General features: G+C 39.6%; 2 protein-coding genes and 1 non-coding gene across 7 annotated transcripts in view; 2 read left to right on the top strand and 1 right to left on the bottom strand.

The window, feature by feature from the left end:
- Window positions 1–22992, top strand: part of ATG2B (autophagy related 2B) — a 77376-nt gene extending 54384 nt beyond the window's left edge. For all 5 annotated transcript variants that reach the window (XM_042235450.2, XM_012099021.4, XM_004017983.5 and 2 more), the window contains 11 exons: window positions 322–430; window positions 1354–1548; window positions 2512–2613; window positions 7914–7992; window positions 9061–9268; window positions 12273–12342; window positions 12614–12696; window positions 13253–13374; window positions 13964–14118; window positions 14777–14926; window positions 18003–22992. In XM_042235450.2, the coding sequence (XP_042091384.1) occupies window positions 322–430; window positions 1354–1548; window positions 2512–2613; window positions 7914–7992; window positions 9061–9268; window positions 12273–12342; window positions 12614–12696; window positions 13253–13374; window positions 13964–14118; window positions 14777–14926; window positions 18003–18233 (1504 nt within the window). In that variant the 3' untranslated portion in view covers window positions 18234–22992. The remainder of the gene's footprint in view (window positions 1–321; window positions 431–1353; window positions 1549–2511; window positions 2614–7913; window positions 7993–9060; window positions 9269–12272; window positions 12343–12613; window positions 12697–13252; window positions 13375–13963; window positions 14119–14776; window positions 14927–18002) is intronic.
- Window positions 3520–3591, top strand: TRNAS-AGA (transfer RNA serine (anticodon AGA)). The gene has a single exon. It is a non-coding gene; the product is annotated as a tRNA-Ser (tRNA).
- The window catches only part of BDKRB2 (bradykinin receptor B2), a 76986-nt gene continuing 75317 nt past the window's right edge, over window positions 21580–23248 (bottom strand). The window contains exon 5 of the transcript XR_003585763.2: window positions 21580–21798. The gene's annotated coding sequence lies outside the window, so the exon portion shown is untranslated. The remainder of the gene's footprint in view (window positions 21799–23248) is intronic.

Here is a 23248-nt window from a genome sequence, read left to right as displayed (position 1 = left end):
TTCTGAAGTAACAGGAACTTATAAGGAGGTCTCATTTCTAAGTCTGTCTTGTGATATGCACACCAACATCATAGTTAGGTTTTTCTGTAGTTTTAAATATTTAGCAAGTAGATGATTGCTGTGATGACAGTAATAAAATTTAGCTCTCAGTGCCTCCAAGGTATAAAAGATGTGGTTTTAATGTATAAATACAGTTTGTGGCAGTGTTTTGATATGTCTGTAATCTTGTTTTCTCTTTTCATCTTGTTATTTTTCCTGATGTCATTCGTTGCCTTCCTTTGACTATTCCTTTAATAAAAGATTTTATTTTTTCATTTATAGTAGTCCCCATAGCTCACCTTCTCACACACCTACAAGACATGGACATAATATGGTATGTGGGGGAAAAGGAAGAAACCATGACTTTTTAATGGAAATACAGTTAAGCAAGGTAAGATGGCATTTTAAAAGGAAAAATCCACTGAAGTAGGAGCATTAGTGAGGGTTCTTTGGTTCTATCCTGCCCCCTCCCCTGTATGATCTTGGAGCCTAAGTGGAAAAGTGCAGCAGACTTGTATAAATCTTACCTCTTAACTCTTTTTCAGATATTCTGAAAAGATTTAGAGTTTTTGTTTTTCCAGGCTACCCCCTAGAGCAGTGTCTCAGAGTTGAACAAGCACCAGAACCCCCTTGAGGACTTAGTAAAACACAGGTTGCTGGGTCCAGAGTTTCTAGTTCAGCAGGGCTGCAGTGGAGCCCATGAATTTGCATTTTCACTACGTTCCCAGGTGATTCTGATGCTACTTTACCCAGGACCACACTTGGGGAACTGCTGCCCTGGAGTGTCTCTGGGGAGGCCTGCCGTGGAATAACCACACAGGTCAGGTCCTGTGTGAACATGTAGAGACGAGTGGGGCCAGACTGCAGAGACACTGATGCATTTACTTCTGGCAGCTTGTCTGGGGTTCTGATAGGTGTCATATGTTAGGGTGCTTATCATGGTAGTGGTGGCAGCTCCATATACTTAATTGTATCCTTGCCCCCTTCTGGAACTTGAACCTTGCCTCTAAGCAGTTTCATTAGGGAAACAAGATGATAATTTTATGACTTAATCCTATTGAAGGTTTTGCTTGAAAAGGATGAGGATTTTACCAAGGTCAGACAGGAAATGTCAGTCAGGCTTATCCTTGTATGATCCAGTACACATGGGTTAATAAGTAAATATGTGAACAAATGTAGGAGTGTTACACTGTTCTCTGAAAGTGGAATCAGAAGCTGAAAATTTAATGAAAATGTGATATTTTACATTTTAAAGAGAAAATCTGTTTTAACTAGAGTGTAGAGGTGGTTCTGTATTCTTTCCCGTCTGTGAAGGTGAAGTTTCAGCATGAGGTCTACCCGCCCTGCAAACCAGAATGCGAGTCTAGCCTTGTGGAGCACCCGGTGTCCCGGCAGGTGTTCATCGTGCAGGATCTTGAAATTCGAGATCGTCTGGCAACATCACAAATGAATAAATTTTTGTACCTGTATTGCAGTAAAGAAATGCCTCGGAAAGCTCATTCCAACATGGTAAGATTTAAAACTTCATATATTTTGTTGTTACATTTGTTTAGGAAAAGTATTTCTATTATATCTAAAATATATATAAATTATACCTATTATAACTGCAGAAGATTTAGATTGGGGAAAATTATGAGATTTTCACTTTACTATTAAAATCCCTTTTAAATATGCTGCTTAAAGTTTTATTTTTAAAAAATTATTTTGAGACTTCCCTGGTGGCCCAGTGGTTAAGACTTTGCCTTCCAACAGGGGGTGTGTGTTTGATCCCTGGTCATAGAGCTAAGATCCCGCATGCCTCACAGCCAGAGGACCAAAAAATGAAACAGAAACTCTGTAACAAATTACCTGAGGAAAACCAGAAGTCCATTGTGATCTACACAAAACACACAAGGAATTCTCTTTTGGTCCAATAGTTTGGACTCTGCACTTTGATTGCCAAGGGCCCAGGTGTGATAACCTGGTTAGGGAAGTAAGCCACACAGCATGGTCACACACACACACACACACACACACACACAAAACACACACATACACGATACTGACACAGAACACACACACACACACATGATACTGACACAGAATTGTTAGCAGTGCTCCAGATTTCTGACTTTTACCATTTTAGTAGCATAGAAATTCTCAGCTCAGGACTTTGAGAAGAAAACATTATGGAGGTTACCTTTGGAGTATGGGTCTATGGATTTCGATTCAGGGGCTTAGCAGACTCCTTTGAGACTGCATGTATGACATTATCATTTGCTTTTTTTTTCCTCTAAAAAGAATCCATATCTTTCATCAGATTCTTAAAAGAGTATCTTACAAAAAAAAGTTAGATTCCGGATTCTAAGGAAAGAGGGTAAACTAACTTTCTGTTCTAATATAGGACTAGATTTCTCTCTCTCTCTTTTTTTAAATAAAAGCAAGGTCATAATGTCGTTGGAGAAAAATGTGTTTCTCTTTCTCGTCTTGCAGTTGACAATTAAAGCATTACACGTGCGTCCAGAGTCTGGCAGGTCCCCACAGGAGTGCTGCCTAAGAGTATCACTAATGCCACTTCGCCTCAATATTGACCAGGTTTGTATTGCAAACATAATTGCATGGAGGTATGATTAAATAGATATCCTGTGTTCAAAGTGAGAAATTTAATTTATTAGAATTATAATGTTGTTTATTATTTAAAGTGTATGGAGTTTGCATAATTAAAACAGACTTTTGCTGGTAAAGGACAGGACAAATTCATTAGGTGTTTGAAATCTGAACTGTGAGTAAACATTATTAGATGTTTTCCTTCTGTCTCCTACTTGCTGTCTACATGACAGAACACTTAATACCTGTCTCTTATGTTCTCTGATCTTTACACACATACTCCTGATGCAGATACACAGGTGTTTTCAGGAGATGGAAGGACTCCCTGATATATATTATTGAAAGGTATAGGGGGCTGTAATCACAGCACCTGTAAAGGAATTCCTGGGCAAAATGACAAATTAGTAGATTGGCACTTAAACAGGTCACAAATGAAACAGATTTATGGAAATAAAGAAATTCATGTTCCTGTATTCTAGCAAGCACCCCATCAAACAGTTCTGGGTTTTGCACTCACGCAGAGAGCAGTCTAAAGCATAGTTGGTGCCTCCTGTACAAGCTCTGTTCAAGGCTTCTGAAGATGGGATGCTTTGCAGTGTAGTGGTGAAAGGCTCACATCTCAGTTCTCTTTTACTAATTGTGTGGTTTTGGATAAGTAACTAACTCTCTAAGCCTCAATTTCTTCACTGATAAAATGGAAAACATAGTACATGTAGCATTTTTTAAAACATGAGGATTAAATGAGACTAGCGTCTGTGAAATACTTACCTTGGTGCCTTGCACACAGTGTTAAAGGTCACAAGTGTTAACTGTTACCATCATTAACTGAAGCATATAACAACTATATAAAATAAATGGAGTTTTTATAATAATCTGCTTTTGAAATAGGGGGCTTCCCTGGTGGCTCAGAGGTTAAAGCGTCTGCCTAGAATGCAGGATACCCGGGTTCGATCCCTGGGTTGGGAAGATCCCCTGGAGAAGGAAATGGCAACCCACTCCAGTACTCTTGCCTGGAGAATCCCATGGAGGGAGGAGCCTGGTAGGCTACAGTCCATGGGGTCGCAAAGAGTAGGACACGACTGAGCGACTTCACTTTCACTTTCACTTTGAAATAATGAAGCCTTCCTATTGTATCATATATATCGGTGTGAGCTCGGGTTTGGAAGCAGCATATATGTTGGGTAGTAGTATTTGTTTGCTCAATAATGTTGATTAAATATTGTTGATTCACTATTTAAATAAGTAGCAGATATATCAGAAATAATCTTAAGTGATGTTTATACTGTAAACAAACTATAGGCCTAGCCCAGAGAAAATGTATTGTGAAGCACAGACGTATAGCACAACTTTACGTTACTATGTGTAGCTTCTGAGCTGGGTCAGACTCACCAGTGACTCACCAGTGTGTACTTAGATTTATGTTTTCTCATTATGATAAGAATCTTTTGAAGTCTGTATTTTAATTTATCCATATTGGCCTAATAGGACCGTGATGCAGTATTTATGAAATTCAGTCTGTGAAAAATCACCAGTGTGAGCAAGAATTTGAGCAAGATTTATCTTTATGGCATGACTTTATCAGCCTTAGCAAGCCCAATTTTCTCTAATAAGCCTTTTCTTTAATATTGAATGTTAATTTCTTCTGTAGAACTATAAAACAGTATGATTTTAAAATGGAGAAATATTAATCTTAGCAAAAAAAAATCAGGGAAATAAATGTTATGACTAAACTGAACTGGATCAGAGCAACATGTTGTTTGCTCATGTTTTTAAAAAGCTGCATTGCTCAAAGCTCACGGTACCGGTAGGACAGGCAGGACACTGGGGTCATTAAGGTGGAGTGGTTTCCATGATGGGAAGTAAGGAGATGATGGAGGTTGTGTAAGTAGGATGCTTGAGATCCAAAATCTGAAGGGGCCAGATTTCCTGACTTTCTTAGTCTAGTGATCATTTTAGTATTGAACTGCCTGGAAATCTGTGTAGGGAAGACATTAGTTCAGTTCAGTTGCTCAGTCATGTCCAACTCTTTGCGACCCCATGGACTGTAGCACGCCAGGCTTCCCTGTCCATCACCAACTCCCAGAGCTTGCTCAAACTCATGTTCATCGAGTTGGTGATGCCATCCAACCATCTCATCCTCTGTCATCCCCTTCTCCTGCCGTCAATCTTTCTGAGCATCAGGGTCTTTTCCAGTGAATCGTATTAATTCCAAATCATTTGCTGAGTGATTGTCCCAGGTCTGAACTAGGATGCTGGGAATACATAGATGAAGAAACATCTCTTCCTCAGAAATCTCTGTGTAATGGAGAGACTGCCAAAAAAACAGAGGACTTTAACACCGTGTGATGAAGATAGGCATAAAGATAAGTCCCACTGAAAGAGGGCTTTTAGCCTGGGCTGGGCATTTGGAAGATAAGGGGTGATCAGGAAAGGCTTTCTGGAGGTAACAGTCAAGCTGGTCCTAAGGAATGTAAAACTGAATATTTGTAAAGGCATTGAGGGCCTAATGCAGGTTATGAGATGAGACGCGAGGCCGTGGGGTAGGACAAGGGCCTGGCTGAGGCTGGAAATGGTGAGCATGTAGCAGCACCAGTTCGCATGTTTGTGATTTTTTTCAGCATCGCCTGAGTATGACATTGCAAGTATTTCTTTTAAACGTTAAGTCATGTCTCACTGATAGTAGCCTTTATCATAGGACCTTAAAGCTAGAAATAACTGTTTTATAGTTCAAATTTAGTATAAATAAACCATACTTTTCAAATTTAAAAAAATGATTGTACTGAGGTATAATTTGTATATAATAATGGGCAGAAATTTTTAGATATACAGTTTGAGTTTGACAAATATATACACTTGAGTAACTGCTGCACCAGTTGAGATATAGAGCAATTTCTGTACTCTACAAAATTCGCTTGTGTCCCTTTGTGGTCAGTCCACCGTCCCAAAGCAACCGCTGATGCCATTTCATCACTGTAGAGCAGCTTTTTTTGTTCTGCAGCTTATAGATGGAATTGTATCTGGGTTCCTGTTCTCAACATTATGTCCAGGACATAATGTGTTTTCTGTGTTATAGCATGTATCAGCAGTCCATTCATTTTTATTCCTGAACAGTGTTTCATTGTATGGGTACAACAACTTGTTTATTCATTTACTTGCTAATTTACAATGGATTGTTTTCTTGTTTTTGGCTCTTAATGGATAAAGCTGTTATGAAATTTTAAGTCTTTTAAAGGACATATTTTTCAGTTTTCTTGGATAATTATAAACAGGATGTCTAGGTCATAGGGTGAATGTGTGTTTACGATCATAAGAAGCTGCCATGGTTGTACCATTGCAGGTTCTCGGCAGCAACAGATGAGAGCGGCAGCTGCTCCATGCTCTGACCAAACTCGGTGTTGTCTTGTTAATTTTGGCTATCTTATTTGGTGTTCATTGCCAGTTTAATTTGATTTCCCTGATGATTGACAATGCTGAGCAACATCTCATGAGCTTCTTCAACATTTGTACATCTTTTTTGAGGTGTCTGTATTTTTCTAGTTTCAAAGTTAGGTTGTTTGTCTTACTGAGTTGTAGGAAAGAGTGAGGGCAGGAGAAGAGGGCGACAGAGGATGAGATGGTTGGATGGCATCACTGACTCAGTGGACATGAGTTTGAGCAAGCTCCAGGAGATGGTAAAGGGCAGGGAAGCTGGCGTGCCGCCTGCATTCTATGGGGTTGCAGAGTCGGACACGACTGAGCGACTGAACAACAGCAGAGTTCAGTATAGACACCAAAATCAGCCATTTGGAGAACATTTTGAAAAGCTGATGGTTAGTATCTCTTTGTCTGTTGTTTGTAGTAAAAATGTGTAAAAACCGCTGCCTTGTTAGTCATCCTTTTCTCTCTTTTTTGAAGGCAGTCATAGAGGCAAAACATTTATAGTATTAAAATATTGCCATCTGGTGGCAAAAGAATAGCGTTTTATATACTATTAACATGTAACATTTGATATATGTATATATCATATCTGGGTTTCCCAGGTGGTGCTAGTGGTAAACAACTGCCTGCCAACGCAGGAGACGTAAGAGATGCAGATTTCATCCCCACGTTGGGAAGACCCCTGGAGGAGGGCGTGGCAGCCCGCTAGTGTTCTTGCCTGGAGAATCCCGTGGACAGAGGAGCCTAGAAGCCTATAGTCTAAGATCGCAAAGAGTCGGACATGACTGAAGTGACTTAACATGCACATGTACCACATATATAGTGATTTATAATAAATATATAAAATATAAATAATATACAAATGTCTACATAAATACATATGTGTAAAGACTAATAATATAATGAACAATTCATCAACTTACTCCCCGACTGCAGAACCAGAATATTCTAATACTACTGAAGCTTGTTCTTCCATCTAGCCCTCAGTTTCTCGTATGCAGCATTACCTAAAAAGTACCTTTTTAACATCCATCGTTGATACCTCTGACAAGTGTGATCAGTAGTAGGTCAGACCCTTTGGAATGCTGCTCAGGCTTTCAGTGCGCTGTGGCATATTGTGACCTTGTAATTCACTTTCACATTGTGTTTTGGTGCAGTTTTAATGTTTTAAATTAATTTAAGATTGTTTTTAATGGAAAGAAGAATAAGAAAGAACAGGCTCAGGTATTTAATTTTCATATTCTCCAAAATGGATTTGTCAGTTGCTATGAAGCTGCTAATAATGGGCAAATATGGCTTGCATATACAACATCAAGACCAGTCCAGTTTCAGAAGATTCCACACTGAGTGGGTGATTTTATTTACTTTTAGTTTTTATTTTGAATATCATGTCCAGTGAAGAAAATGTACTCAGGCAGTATAACACAGTGGTAAAAGCAGAAATAAGACATTAAGAACTTTTAAGTCACATCTAAGTATTGAGTACTTGCTAGCTGCTATTATTATTGTTAGTAATACTACTGCTACCAATTCAGAGACCCAATGCTAAATAAGAAAGAGACTGGTATATTTCTATGAAAACTAAAATGTTCTTTGATTTAGAAATAGCATTTAATTTCTAACTCATCTGTACATTAATTTCCACATCTATAAATTAATTTTCTCAGAGTTGTGAGAATTAAGGAAGAGTGTGAGAGAGAAAGGAATTGAGAATAGGTACAGTGCCGGGCACAGCGTAGGCACTGGATAAATTATAGCTGTATATGAACAATGAGTGAAATGTGAGACTTCACGTTACTTCCTTTCACAGTTTTAAAAATAGCTGCACCTTTTTAAACCCTTTTAGTTATAATTACATCTCTCAATTTTAGGATGCCTTGTTCTTCTTGAAGGATTTCTTCACAAGTCTTTCTGCAGAAGTAGAGCTGCTCATGACTCCAGATCCAGAAGGTATTAAATCTGTAGAATCTGAAACAGTCTCTAATGTGTACTTGGATTGATTTGGATTGTTACGAGACCTTTTTGAGAATGTACTTTCAGATCTTTTCTCTCATTTATATAAATGTGTTCCATGATTATTTTTCTTAAGTTGTGCATATGCAGTTTATGTAAAAGTACTGTAGTTCCCCTTATCCTCAGGAGGTACGTTCCAAAACCCCCAGGGGGTGCCTGAAACTGCAGATAGTACCAAGCCCTAAATGTACTACGTTTTTTCTTTACATACTAGCCTATGACAAAGTTTAATTTATAAATTAGGCACAGTAAGAGACTAACAATAATAACTAATAAGAACAATTATAACAGTATACTATAATAAAAGTTAGGTGAGTATGGTCTCTTTCTTTCAAAATATCTTATACAAATTTAATGCCTTTTCCATCCTAGCTAAACACTTACTATGCACTATAGCTATAACCTTTGTAGTTTGAGGTACGACAGCAAAATGGGCGTGAATTCCTTTTTCCTTCATCACAGTTTTACCAATTTGTTCTTACTGTAGATCTTAGCAAGATGAGCATATGTTTTTTTTTTTTCCTTATTAAGAACTTTCATCTTTTCACTTTATATATTATGGCTTTTCTTTGGTGTATTGGAATTGCCAGCATCATTGTTCTTGCACTTTGGGGTCATTATTAATAAGATAAGGGTTACTTACCATAAGCACCGACCTGATAACTGAGACGTCCACCCAGTGACTCACGGGCGGGATATGCTGGACAGAGGGCTGATCCACCTTCCGGTGGGGCAGAGAAATGGTGCAAGATTTCATCATCCTGCTCAGTGGTGTGAGATTGAAAACTTAGAAGTTGTTTATTTCTGACATTTTCCATTTCATAGTTTTGGACTGTAGTTGGAAAGTGAAACTAAAGATGGAGAGGGGGCTACTGAGAAAGATTTATCTGTAGCAGTAGTTATATTTATTAAACGAAATACTGTAAAACAAGTTAATTGTAGATTGGTCTAAGTTGCTCTAAAGAAGCATACCTAATTTGCCAAATGTGCACATTACCTTTTCAGTTAAAAAGTCTCCTGGGGCTGATGTCACCTGCAGTTTGCCAAGGCATTTAAGCACCTCAAAAGAGCCAAATCTAGTTCTTTCTTTCCCTGGGCCAAAGCAGCCTTCCCCAAATGGCAGTGCCAATTCAGTGCAAGCGGTTAATGGGGAAGAAGAGAAGGACTTCTCTCCTGAAGAAGCGTTGTTTAGTGATCAGCCCGTGTTTTTTAGGTAAATCATTTAATTTTGATAACAAAAGATGTTATTTTAGAGTTTGAAAGTTGTTCTTTAATGTGTTTGTGTGACACAGAAATCGTGGGATTACTTTAGCTTTTCTCTGCACTGGCAAATAATCAGTGGGTATGAGTCAGACATGACTGAAACGACTCCGCATACAAGCATGCATGCTTATTTATATGGGGCTTCCTGGGTGGTGTCAGTGGTAAAGAATCCGCCTGCCAGTGTAGGAGACACAAGAGATGCGGGTTCAATCCCTGAGTCAGGAAGAGGAAATGGCAACCCACTCCAGTATTCTTGCCTGGAAAATACCATGGTCAGTGGGGCCTGATGGGTTACAGTCCACGGGACTCTAAAGAGTTGGACATGGCTGAGCACACGCAAACACACACACACACACACACACACACACACACACACACACACACACACAGAGTTGGACATGGCTGAGCACGCGCAAACACACACACACATTTATATGTGGGCCCCATCCACATGTACCTCTCATTTACACATAATAACCCTGGCTCAGGACTCGTCCTCCTGTTGATCCTGTAGCAGGAATTTTCTCTTCTCTTAGTTTCTTCCTTTTTCCTCTTTCTGTCCCTCTCTTCCTGATCAGCCTGTTAGTGTCTCCATGACCATGATGCTGTCTTTTTCCCTTACGCACCTCACCTTCAGCATCCCTCCCTTTTCCCTCATGGGGATTTTCTGTCTGGTTTCTCTGCCCTTCCCCATCACTGCTGTGTCTCTGTGACCCTCTGCCCTCTGGCTAAGTTGGCATCATAGGGAAACCCAGGTCCCTATACTGCTGCTGGCTGCTGTGACTACAGCCAACCACTAGCTGGTTGTCTGCCGTTTCCAGTTCCATTCATTCTTCCCTTCTTTCTTTCCCAGCCCTTGATGGTGGGGATGGAGCCTAGGATCTACTGGAAGGAAAGAGGTCAAAGATCAAAACCACCTCTGTTATGAGAGACAGCTCCTTTCCCTGGTTTTCTGTACTCCTCTCCTGCTGACAGCAGTGTTCCCAAGTTCTGTCTTTCTCTCTAAGGTTAGACTTTAGGTGTGGCCCAAAGTGGGCAGTTGTCGTTCAGTCACTGAGTCATGTCTGACTCTTTGCAACCTGATGGACTGTAGCCCCCCAGGCTCCTCAATCCATGGGATTCTCCAGGCAAGAATCCTGAAGTGGGTTGCCATTTCCTTCTCCAGGGAATCTTCCTTACTCAGGAGTCAAATCCTTGTCTCCTGCATTGGCAGGAGATTCTTTACCACTGAGTCACCTGGGAAGTTCTAAGTAGGCAGTACAACTATTTTAAAGTGTTTCCATGTTTTGAATATCTTGTGTATTGATGAAAATCGTCAGAAAATATAATAGAATGTGAGACTTGGAAAGATCCTGAAATAGAGGATCTCTGGTGATTCTAAACATTTCCATCATAAAGGAAGAGCCTCTTTTATTATTTTCCTACTTTGCTTTTTTATTAAAATTTTTTTCTACCAAAAAATTGTGTATCCTAAGAAATAATTTGAATTCTCATTTTCTATTAATCACGTATAAGCTGCCGATTTTTGTTCTTTGTGAACACTGGATAACCATTATAAAAAGAAAATCAAATCGTTACAGTTTTGGTCTGAGAACATGGAAACTTGGCACTTTTTAATCAGTTTGTGTAGCCTCACTTACTTAGGTAAATATTTGTTTTTTCCATTAGACTACTTAATAGCTTGTAGATTTCTATTTCTACTCTCAAAAACTGCTAGAGTGTCTAGGACCCTGGTGTAATACTTAGTGAGATAGTTTAGATTACTCACTTTACTGATGAGGAACTTAATGCAAGAGAGGAGAGGTGACTTGCTCAAGGCCACACAGTTGCCAAGCCAGGATTAGAATGGAGGTTTTCTTAATCCCAAATTCAGTACATTTTCCAATTAATGACATAATAGTCTCCTCGCCTACAAACATTTATTCACTCCACAAATATTTATTGAACACAGTTTATGTATGTCAGATTTTGTTCTAGGTACAGTGGACAGAGTAGAGAAAAATCTCTATTGAGTTGAGCTTACAGATAATTAAAACATTTGATCTATGCTCTTACATGCCTTGGAGGAACAGAGTGAGAAGGGTGACACAGGTGTTGAGGGGCTGTTGCTGTAGAACCAGATACAGACGGGTGTTCAGAAGATGAGGGGTGACCTGGACCCCAGACTTCCTGTAGTCACTGATGTAGATTCAGCACTTCCTTCTTAGTGTCGGTTAAGGACTTTTGCAGGATGACTTGGGATAACTTAGTATATAACCACTGACATTAATTCTATAGTAAAATGTGTTTCAACTTGCAATTTACAGTCCAACTTTTGGAAGCCAACTGCTTTTGTTTGATGTGTATAATTGTAATTTCATTCAGAATTCCCAAGTGTGTCAGTATCCTGTTTACAAGCATTAATTTCAAGATTGTCAAAATTCACCAATGTAGGTGGGATTTAAAAATTAACTGATGGGAAGACACTTAGGCTGAGAAAGTTTAAATTACTTGCCTTGACTGTATCCCATATAACTGATAAAACTAGGGTTCATGTCTGGGTCTTCTGGAGGTGTGTTTCATCATGGAACTAAAATAAATGCCTCAGCTCTTCTTTTTTACTTCTTGGTGATGATTATATTATTTGGTTTAATCTTGAAAGTTATTTTTGTTAGTTTACTCTCTGTATAAATTGAATACCTGCCAGAATAAATTTCTCTAACTTAAATTTTGTTTAGTAAACAAGGAAAGGGTTTTTAAAATAAAATAAAATTTATAAGATTAACATCGTTTAGTTGTTGTATTGTCTTAAGAAGGTATATGGCTTAAAGACATTCTCTTTTATTTAGATCTTAATATATCCACATTATTTATTTTGTGGTTTTTATTCTCCAGTTGAAAAGGTTAATTTACATCTAATTTCAGCTACTAGCAGTTTTTAATATAAATAACTCCCCTTCTTTCTTTATCTTCAGAGAATTTAGATTCACATCAGAAGTTCCTATTCGACTTGATTATCATGGGAAACATGTATCAATGGATCAGGTCTGGAAATTTTGCACAAATATACAGAATTACATCATTTGTTTTTCTAGTGACTCAGTTTTTAGGAAACTTTTTCGATCGTAGGTTATATGTTTGAAATGAAGTGTAAGATTTTAAAATTTAATTCTATTTTTAAAGTAAATATAATTTACTTAAGAATCTATGAGTAAAATTTAGATGTCAGTTGGGTCTTATAAAATACATGTATTTTTTTGCTATAAATATTTTAGGTGTTTTAGCTTAATTAGTGAATTTTTTTTAAATTTTAAAGGGTACATTAGCTGGGATTTTGATTGGTCTCGCCCAGTTAAACTGCTCTGAACTAAAGCTGAAGAGGCTTTTCTATCGGCATGGGTAAGTTGATTTATCATATGAGACTTTAAGATGTAATAATTTAATTATTTTACAATGTTATTTGCAGAGAGCTCATTTTTAGAGGATTTTTACCGGCTAGGGGCATTTTTTTTTTTATTCTGAGAGAATAGTAGCAGTTTGAAGAGAGCATTTCCCCAAAAAGCAGCTGTAGTTAGGATTTTTTAAAATAATTTCCCAAAGTTATAAATTAGCCTATATGGAAGTTCACAAGGTAATGGTCCTTAGTAGCTAAGAACTGTGTGACAATTTATAGACATTGAATTAATCCTATGCCAAAGTTTAGATGTTAAGGAAGTAAAAACAGTGGAAATGCACACTTGTATATATTACCTTAGCCTTTTATAGAAATTATTAGCATTACAATTAGGTTAAATGTATGTATACACACACACATATATATGTAGTAAAATTGAACATCTATAAAATTTTGTCCATGTAATTTGTAGACTTTTTTGTCTTAAGTAAAAAAAAAACAAACTGTGTAAACCTATAAATTTCACTCTTCTTCCCATATATTAATAGTCATTTTCTCTAGTTTGCTAGGTGTGGACAAATTATTCTCATATGCAATCACCGAATGGCTTACTGACATTAAGAAGAACCAGCTTCCAGGAATCCTGGGAGGTGTTGGGCCTATGCATTCACTAGTACAACTAGGTGAGTGTTCTTTTTTTAATTAGAAGATAATTTATTTTACCTGATCAGTGATTCTTAACCCTTTTGGGATTATGATGCCTTTGAGAATCTATGTGAGGATCATCTTTCTAGAAAAATCGACCTGTTAGTCATAGACAAAAAATGTTGCTTCCCATTTTAGGGGTTAAAAATCCAGGGGTTAGGATGATAGCAGAGATTTGAGCTCCAGTGCTCGTATTTTTCTTTTTAAATGTTTTCTTGTTGTGGTAAAAGTCACATAATGTAAAGCATACTGTTCTGGCCACATTTAACTGTGCATGTCAGGGGTACTGAGGACGTTCACATTGTGTGGCTCTCACCATCATCTGCCTCCCGAACTCGTCACTTTCCTAAACTGAACTCTGTCCCCATTGAACACTTAAGTCCTCATTCCTCACCACCCGCCTAACCCACCTCTGGCATCTGCCAGTGTATTTTCCGACTCTATGAATTTGAGGAATATACATTGCCTATTCTAGGTACCTTGTATAAATGGAAGCAAGCAGTATTTGTCTTCACCTGCTGTACTCCAGCACTCCTATTAATTTCTGTATGTTGACTGCTATTCTAGTGCAAGGCCTCAAGGACTTGGTCTGGTTACCAATTGAGCAGTACCGAAAGGACGGTCGCATTGTCAGAGGATTTCAGAGAGGGGCTGCCTCCTTTGGCACCTCGACGGCGATGGCTGCTCTCGAGCTCACAAACAGAATGGTTCAAACCATACAGGTATCTTTCCATAGACCAGCTTAATCTCCAGAAAGAAGGAGAGCCATTAGAAACACTTGACTTATTTTGGTTTTAAAATGGCACTGTGAAAATATATAAAACACTGAGAATATTTTATTTGTAATGACTTAGTATCATTAAATTTTTTTTATTAGCTGTCCATTGTTAAATAATAAGTAGAATAAAGTGGTGGACTACAGTGCCAAACTTGTTTGCCTATTTCAGGTAAACTATAACTATTAAGTTAGCCACAGATTTACTTCACCACATTTATGTGGGAAGATCATAGCTGAACGCAGTGAAGGCACTAGAGAGCTGATAGTAGTTGTATTCAGGTTTGCTAGTAAGTATTAAGCTCCAATTGTTCTTACCCAGTTGTGCACAGACCATGCATTCTTGTCTAGCGTGGTAACATGTTCTCAGAGGAGAGATGAGGAACTGAAAAAAGCTGCTCAGTGCAGATACTAATGTATACGTTAACGTTCTTGTTATAAAAGGAATGCATTCTGGTTGTTAGAATTCAGACGCTGCAGAAGGACCTGCCTGAGGGTGCAAGTCCCTCTGTGGTTCCTCACTGCCCTTAGGAAGTGTGCTGCTGCAGCATAACTCCCCAGACTTTGTTCTGACTCACTCTTTCCTCTCTGATGAAATGATCCAGGCAGCGGCAGAGACTGCGTATGACATGGTGTCTCCAGGCACCCTTTCTATCGAGCCCAAGAAGGTCAGAAGGTTCCCCCATCACCGGTTAGCCCACCAGCCAGTGGACCTGAGGGAAGGGGTGGCCAAGGCCTACAGTGTCGTGAAGGAGGTGAGTGGCTGCCCCAGGGGATGGACCAGGAGCAGTCTGCGTCCTTTCCAGGAGTTTGTCTGAAGAGCAGCAGGGCTTGGGCTTTGTTCTGAAGGAACCCCTGGGGTGGCTTTGGGACTGTTTTGCCACTGATGAGCGCAGATATGTGTGTAGGAAAGGGGAGGGCTACATCCTGGCCTGCAGGCTCTCAAGAAGACTAGCGATCTCATGGGAAGACTGGTCTCTTTATGGACAGAAGCAAGCAAGGGTGGTAGAAACACCATGAACTCACCAGGGAACTTTACCCATGTTTGTATTTTGCTGGTTTCCTCAGATTTGTTTAAAAAGCAAAATTTTTTAGGTTAATCACAAACCTAATTCCATTCCCATGCATTCACAATCCTTAAGATGGTACATTTTTTTTCTGTGCATATTTTTATAGTTTCATATAAGTATGTCATCATAAGCAAATACTATTGTTTATATTTTAAAAGTTAGCATAAATGGTATCATATATATCTGTAAATTTTGTCTTTCAAGATACATCCTTGTTGATATATGTAGGTCTGATTTAAACTTTTATCATGTTTCATTGTGTGAATATAGCATAATTTATTTATCTTCGTGTTGGTGGACAATTTACATTTTTTCTCCTAAAATACTGCTATTGGAATGTCATTTAAATGCCCCTTGTGAACTCCGGGAGTTGGTGATGGAGAGGGAGGCCTGGCATGCTGCAATTCATGGGGTTGCAAAGAGTCGGACACTACTGAGCGATTGAACTGAACTGAACTGACTTGTTCACATGTGTAAGAGATTGTTAAAGGTGGAATTGGTGATTTGTAACTGTTTGAATCCTGAGACTTATTAAGCGTTGCCAGATTTATTAAGCATTGCCAGATTGTAATTTAGTTGCACCGGTGAAGCCTGGTTCTTTATGGATGTTGACAGGAGCATTCCCTCCCTGTCTTAATCTTTTTCTTTTTTTAATTGACATATGAGGAAGTTTGAGGTCATTTTGTTGCAGGAAGGCGGACCCCTTCCAGGGCCCGAAACTGGGCTCTTGTCTAACACTCGGAAATGAATTGTCTGAGGAGACACATGTGCTGACAAAGCAAGAGATTTTATTGGAAAGGGCACCCGGCTGGAGAGCAGTAGGGTAAGGGAACCCAGAAGAACTGCTCTGCTGCATGGCTCGCAGTCTCGGGTTTTATGCTGATGGGATTATCATTCTAATTCAGAGTCTTTCCTGGTGGCACACACATCACTCAGCCAAGACGGATGCTAGCGAGAGGGATTCTGGGAAGTGGACGGACACATGGTGTCTCCTTTAGACCTTTCCTGAACTCTTCCAGTTGGTGGTGGCTTATTAGTTCCGTATTCCTTATCAGGATCTCCTGTCATAAAACAACTCATGCAAATGGTTACCATGGTGCCTGGCCAGGGTGGGCGGTTTCAATCAGTGTGCTTCCCCTAACAATTTTACTTATTATTTGTGTATTAGGATTTCATTAATGATATTTTCCCCTGTCGTATTCCGACAGACAGAAGTGCCTTAGGACAGTCTTTTACCTAACGAAAGTAACCTCTGTGGTTCCAAATGCAGGAAGACCACTGAAGTAAAGCTGTGTATTAATGGCTAAATAAAGGCAAGGCCATTGGTCACCTCTCTTTAAAAAGAGATTCAGTCGGGAGAATAAAGAGAGCTGGTTACCTGTCAGTTCTCTTCCTGTAGATGTCAGGATTGGGCCAGTTATCAGCAGACATGTTAGAAATCAGGTTTGTAAAAACGATCCTGGGCTTTGAGGGGCTGCTGGCAGCAGGATATTACCGCACTGGGGTGTGCAGTACTTTGGGCTTCCTGGGTGGCGCAGTAGTAAAGAATGCCTGCCGGGGCAGGAGACGCAGGAGACGATGGTTCCTGGGTCAGGAAGATCCCCTGAAGAGGGAATGGCTACCCACTTCGGTATTCTTGCCTGGAAAATCCAGTGTACAGAGGGGCTTGGCAGGCTACAGTCCATGGTGTCACAAAGAGTCAGGCACGATTGCGCAACTAACACTTCACAGATTGTGAAAGTGCAGACTAGATTTGGGGCCAGGACAAGGTTCCTCGATTTCCCTGAGAGTGTGAAGTTCTTCTCTCTATGCCCTTCACTGAAATGGTCACAAGAGGACAGTGCTTTGTGGCCCTTAGGGATCCTGAGTTAGACAAACAGGAAAGATTTGAAACCCATATGTGACGACTGACCAGTGACAACCGTGCGACGTTTTACCACCCTGGCTTGACCCACACATTTACATGTTCAGCTCTAAAGCTCAGCAGTCATGATTATTTTCATGTCACACTGTTGTAAGAAGGATGAAAAATGCTGCAAAAACTTCATTTCTGCTTATTAAACGTGTTCCTGCTTTGTGTTCTCAGAGTTTTCTCTATTTAATAAAGTGTTTTATTTAGTCTCTTATCTTAATTGAATGTTCCAGTTATCTTTTCTGCTGCATAGCCAGTAATTTAAAACTAATTAACTTATTTTTTGGAGCTCAGTAGAATTAGGTTTTCCTGTTGCAGTTGAGTCATAGGAGCTATCGCCATGTTCATTTAGTGATTATATTTATTCAGGAAGCTTTGTTTGCTAAATTTGATTTAACCAGAGTGATTAATTGTGCCAGAGAAGCTATTCTTGGAGTATTAACTATTTCCGTGCACATCCCTGTGTGAAACTGTATAGTCTAGCTACATTTTCTGTACGTAAGTGTCACAACAAAATGCTGAATTGTAATTGTCCCTTACTTTCCCTTTGGAGAAGGAAATGGCAGCCCACTCCAGTATTCTTGGCTGGAGAATTCCATGGACAGAGGAGCCTAGTGGGCTATGGTCCACGGGGTCACAAAGAGTTGGACACAACCGAAGGACTACTACTTTCCCTTAGAATTGTCATAAAAGTAATTATCCTGGGTTATCTCAAAAGTACAGTTTCTGCTTTGATTTCCATCTGGTTACAGACCTGCTCTTGATGAACTCTGTAGTTAGTGTGTTACGAGATTATTTAGAGAGTCTTCTGAGCAGTGATTTACTCCCTTTTCTCCCCTCTTTCCTCAGGGAATCGCAGACACGGCTCAGACCATTTATGAAACTGCCGCTCGGGAACACGAGAGCCGGGGGGTGACGGGCGCCGTGGGGGAAGTCCTGCGCCAGCTCCCCCCGGCCGTGGTGAAACCTCTGATCGTCGCCACAGAAGCGACATCGAACGTCCTGGGCGGCATGAGAAACCAGATCAGACCAGATGTTCGGCAGGACGAGTCGCAGAAGTGGCGCCATGGGGATGACTGATGTTTCAGACGAGGTTCTTGATGAAGACGAGGCGGGGAGATGTGGAGCAGAGGGTCCCACCGGCAACGTCAGAGGAAACTCATTCACTGTTATCGTGCTCATCTCAGGAACAAAACCATTTCTTAGTGAAATAATTTAGTATCAAAGCAACATGCAACCAAAACCTTTTGACATTTTAGGGCTAGTTGGTACTTTCCAGTAGACATGTTTGGTGGCTGATGTCAAAAGTCCGTAAAGCATTTGCTGCCAAGTTAGTGAAATGCTTGCTTTTATTAAAATGACTGTAATCTTCCTTGTTACAGACAAGCTGTCATTGGAAACCTCCTTTTACAGTACAGGGTGCTCAGAAACATTTTGAGTACTTTGAAAGCACTATATTTACGTTGCTGCAAGGAGTTGCTTTTTCTCCAGGTTTAAAGAGAATCACAGCTTCGAAACTTTCATTAAAAATGAGAGACAGAAGCCACAGGGAAAATGAAAAGCAAATAGGATTTTCAATATAAATATCAGTGAGGAAAAAATAACCCAGTCTGTTGGATTTAGTGTTCACACAGTCAAGAACGTCGTTTCCATTTGCTCAGAAAATCCTTCTGTGGGAGTTTGAGAACATGAATGTCGCAGACTTGTTCTGTTGTGTTGCACTTTATTATGTGTGTGTGTGTTTTGTGTGTTTAGATTAATACAAGTCATGTGCTATATTCTACATGTAATTTACAGAGTTACACAAACTATAAAGAGGACTAAGTCTGAAGGTTTTTGGCAAAGAAAGGTAACTCAAATGTAGTAACTCGTTTATTCTAAGTGTAATGAAAATGTGCATTCTATGATGAACTGGGGCCCATATAATTGTTTATTTGTTCAAATTTAAGCAGGTATAATGCAGGCTTATTAGGGGTGTGTGGAAAGGGAGATTGAAAGTGGTTTGTGGAAAGAGAGATTGAAAGTGGTTTTTACTCTTTTGAAATTAGCCAAAAATCCTCCAAATATGCCCTAGTCAGCTATTTTGAAGCACCATTTTTACTTGGTTAACAATGTACATTTTGATATTCTGTCAGGAATGAATAAAGTATTTTTATTTAAAGGTAAAGTTGTTTTATGCTTCCATGAATATTTTGCTTCTCTTAGAGCATATTCATAGATGCAATGCTAGGATTTACTCCAAAATCCTTGGGAACACTTTCTCAAAATTGATTTTGGTTAATGTTAAGCAGATCATTACCTAGATGTGAGAAGGAAATGGTTCTCCAGAACTCCATCTCTGACTTTAGGTTAATCTAGCAGGAAGAAAACATAGGACTTTGTATGCATCCTCTATTTAAAGTGTCATGATGTGAACTCTCTCATTTCCTAGAATGGGGGGATGTCATCAAGTTGAAGTTGAATTTCAGAACTACTTTCAGTTTGGGGTTTGAAAAATGACATTGAATCAGTTTCATTCTTGAAACTTTCTACAAGAAAGCAAAAATCTGAACATTTAAAATTTGTAAAATTTTGTCAAGTAGCGTGTAATGCTGTCTTGTTCTCTTTTTACTGCTGAAAAACTTGAAAGGCCAGTGCTCAGAAAACCACCTATTGAAGCGTCAGAGGACCATTTGTTACTAGACCCCAGCTGGATGGAGCCCACCTAGAACGTGGTCCTGAGTAAACATGAATCATGGCTGTTTACTGTATGAAGCTTCAGCCTGCTTCTGGGGCGCTCTCTGGGCACCCTTGCATCAATCCCAGCATTTTCCCTTACACAGAACATGCTGGGTATGGTATCTGTGATGAGCAATCCAACTGAAAAATGCTCAAATTTAAAAATATAAAATCTCCTTAACTTTTGAATATATTTTCCATACTGTATCTAATTGAACTTAATTAGTATAGGGAGAAATAATCATCCTCTTCTCTGTACTCTGAGTTGCAAATGGACCCATTTTTTGACAGGTTGGGTTTATAAGTCCCATTAAGCATAGATTTATTATGTAATTTCCATGGCTGTCTCTTCTGCCCTCCTGCTTTTGATAGAATCTACCTGAGGGATCAGAAACCTTGTGTCTCAGAAAGATTTAGTGTCAAGGATCTGTTCGTTGTCACTTTAACCAAGATGCTCTTTACCTGAGGTGTTTACGTGGAAGAACTGTGTGTGTTTGAACACTTTGCCATTGTTAAATATCCTTAATTTTTTTCTTTTTTAATAGTGTCTTTTCGAACTTTTACGCCATGCTGACACAGTAAAGCGTGTTGGCAGGATGCTTGTGTGGCCAGGTCTGTGACTTACCAAGTGGTGACTTTGCCAAGACGTTCAGCTCTAAGCCTCAGTGTCCCCCTCTGTAAATGAAGAGGCTTCTTACGACAGCAGAGATTTTCAGATGATTGGAGTGTGCGCATATGTGCGAGCAAGCATGCGAGTGTGAATGATGGTGTGGGATGTAGCACTTAGTCGTGGGCCCGAGGCCTGTGACACCTTGAACAGGTGGCATTGTCAAGCAAGAGCCCTGGCCGTATGGCACCCACAGAAGCCCCAGCTCCTCCGGGTCTCTGATCTCTTCGACTAATGTGTTTCTGAACGGTGCCTTCAAGGCTGACCTCTGCATGGGGCAGACTGAGCATGTCCATGTATCGCTGCATTGAGTCCGTGTGTGTATCCCCCCTGAGGGTCCAGGTAAGCAAGCTCGATCAGGAAGCATCAGTGAGTTTCAGAACCTCACAGGCTTACAGGAGCACAGTAAGACTGCCTTACGTTATAAGGGCAGCAGGGGCCATGGTGACGTCTTCTCTTGATTCGGGCTGATTGGGATCCCCCAGTTTCCCTGCCTGTCTGTCCACAGATGGCTATTGTTTACAAGTACAATGTCCACTCAGCGCTCGCCTTTTAGGACAGATAGAATGGCATATTTTTTGTAGATATCATAGCAAAGACTTCCATTTTAGTAAAGCTTGAGTCCAATTTGGATTCCCAGTTAAGCACATGTATGTAACATCAATATTTTTATAATACAGAACTCAAGAAAAAAAAAAAATCTTCCCAAGTAGCAATGTGCCTAAAATGGCAAAAAGACAAAAAACTAGTATTTCTTGGTCCTGCTATGTATCACTTTTAAATGCTGTTGAAATAGTTTCAGTTTTTAAGGGAATAACTTTTTAACCATCTCCTTTAAAAACTCTGTTCTGTAGGTTTGGTGCCTTTGTTCAATTCTCAAACAGGTCAAACAACTACGCCTGCTGCTTGGGGGCCGCTTGCCACCCTTGGGTACTGTCGAGTTGGGTCGTGTGCCTCAAGCTTGCCCTCACCAGAGAGAAGAGACAGGGCAGAGGTGGAGTTCAGCAGTTTTAAACCAGAAGTCCACACTTTTGCACTAAGTAGTTTTAGGATTAACAGTTTATTATCTTAACATTAATTTAGATCTCATATATAAAAGCCACGTGACCTGACTTAAGGATAATCATTTAACTCTGCTTTGCTTCAGTTTTCTCTGACCTTCGTGGAGTCTTTCCTCAGCTTCATGGGGACTGTGGCAGGGCTAGTGGTCTGTGGCGAGCAGTCTGTTCCCTGCTTCCCTTCACGTCCTCTTGACATGACCTAAGACATGAGAGAAAATGTCTGTAAAGTTCTTTAAGCCTCTTGAAAGTAAAAGGCCCTATGCAAATACAAAGTAATACTTGGTTATCTGCAGATGCATCAATTGGATGTACCCATTGGTACCAAATTGAATAAATCAAATATAAGTTTGTGAGTCTCAGGTTAAAAAGGAAAGTTGTTTAGATAGTGTATAAATAATGAAGGGGGGAAAAAAGATTTTTTTTTCCTCTTACCAAAAAATCTTGTTTCTTTTTACTGGAAGATAACAGTCTTTTCATTGAGAATAACTGAGTGCTTTAATGCCAATATATTTTTATCTCAATAGTTTCAGGATCATGCTAGGCACTCTGCTCCCTGTAATAGACTTTATATGCACAGTTGCAAGTCAGCCAGTTTTAATCAAAATAATTTCCTTTTCGTGGTAGTGTCTACAAGTCAAAGATAGAGAAGGCCGTCTAGTACATCACAATTAGTTTCTTTGGGGCGGGGAATATGAAATTTAAGTGAGTTTCAACAGTTCATATTTTGAAATGTCAGTGATTTTGAAAAACAGGTGTTGCACATTTTTTTGCCTCCTGTACCCAGTGTCAGCCCCTTGGTTTCAAGCACGTAGCCTCATAGAAAACACCAGAGTGCTCTCTGATGTATTTCAGGAGATTGTAGACTTGACATTAGCTGACTCAAGGGCATCTCTAGTGCTGTGTGTGTCTCGGGGCGGTGGTGGTGGGAGGCGGGGTTGAAATCGCAGCCCCTCCTTTAAGAATATGTTTACTTTGCTGTTTCCCATGTATTTTGTATATATGACATGGCAGCTTCCAATTTCTAGTTGGATTTGTCTTAACGTTGTTTGTATAATTTGCCAGTCACACAAGACTGTTGGCAACAGGACTGTTTGCTTCTCCATTGCGAAATTTGGTAGGGACTCCAGTTCAGCTCTTACATTAATCCATCCCGATTTATTTTGGACATTGAATTGTTCTCACCACAAGTGAAAAGCACGTCGTGTATGTTGACTGTCGTCGTTGCTGTTTCCTCATGGAAGTAATTCTAAATGTAAATACTTTAAGAATACTGATGCTGTCTGAGTATTTTTGTGGCTATGTTAACTTGTTAGTGTGACTATTTAAAGTATTATGAATTTAAGGATATTCTTGAAGAAAATTAAAATATTTACTCTTCGGAGTTTGCTTTAAACACTATGGTCTCTCTCTCCAAGAAATGCTTCCTGTATAAAAAGCCTGTATTAACATTTTTCGAAGCAGAGGGTAGGTCTGTGTCAGATCCTGTTCTTGGGAAATGGTCTTCCTCTGATCCTGGTACTTAGAGCAAATCTTGTAGCTTACCTGCTACTGGTTTCTGAGATATCAGTATACAGGGCATATTCTGTTAGAGTCTGCCACTCCTTCCCCCTTTTGGATATTAATTGCTGCATTAGTTATTTTATCTCTAA

This window comes from Ovis aries, chromosome 18 (assembly GCF_016772045.2).
Source record: "Ovis aries strain OAR_USU_Benz2616 breed Rambouillet chromosome 18, ARS-UI_Ramb_v3.0, whole genome shotgun sequence".
Lineage (NCBI taxonomy): Eukaryota > Metazoa > Chordata > Mammalia > Artiodactyla > Bovidae > Ovis > Ovis aries.
Note: the sequence above shows the minus strand (reverse complement) of the source record. Positions and strands in the feature narration are given on the sequence as shown.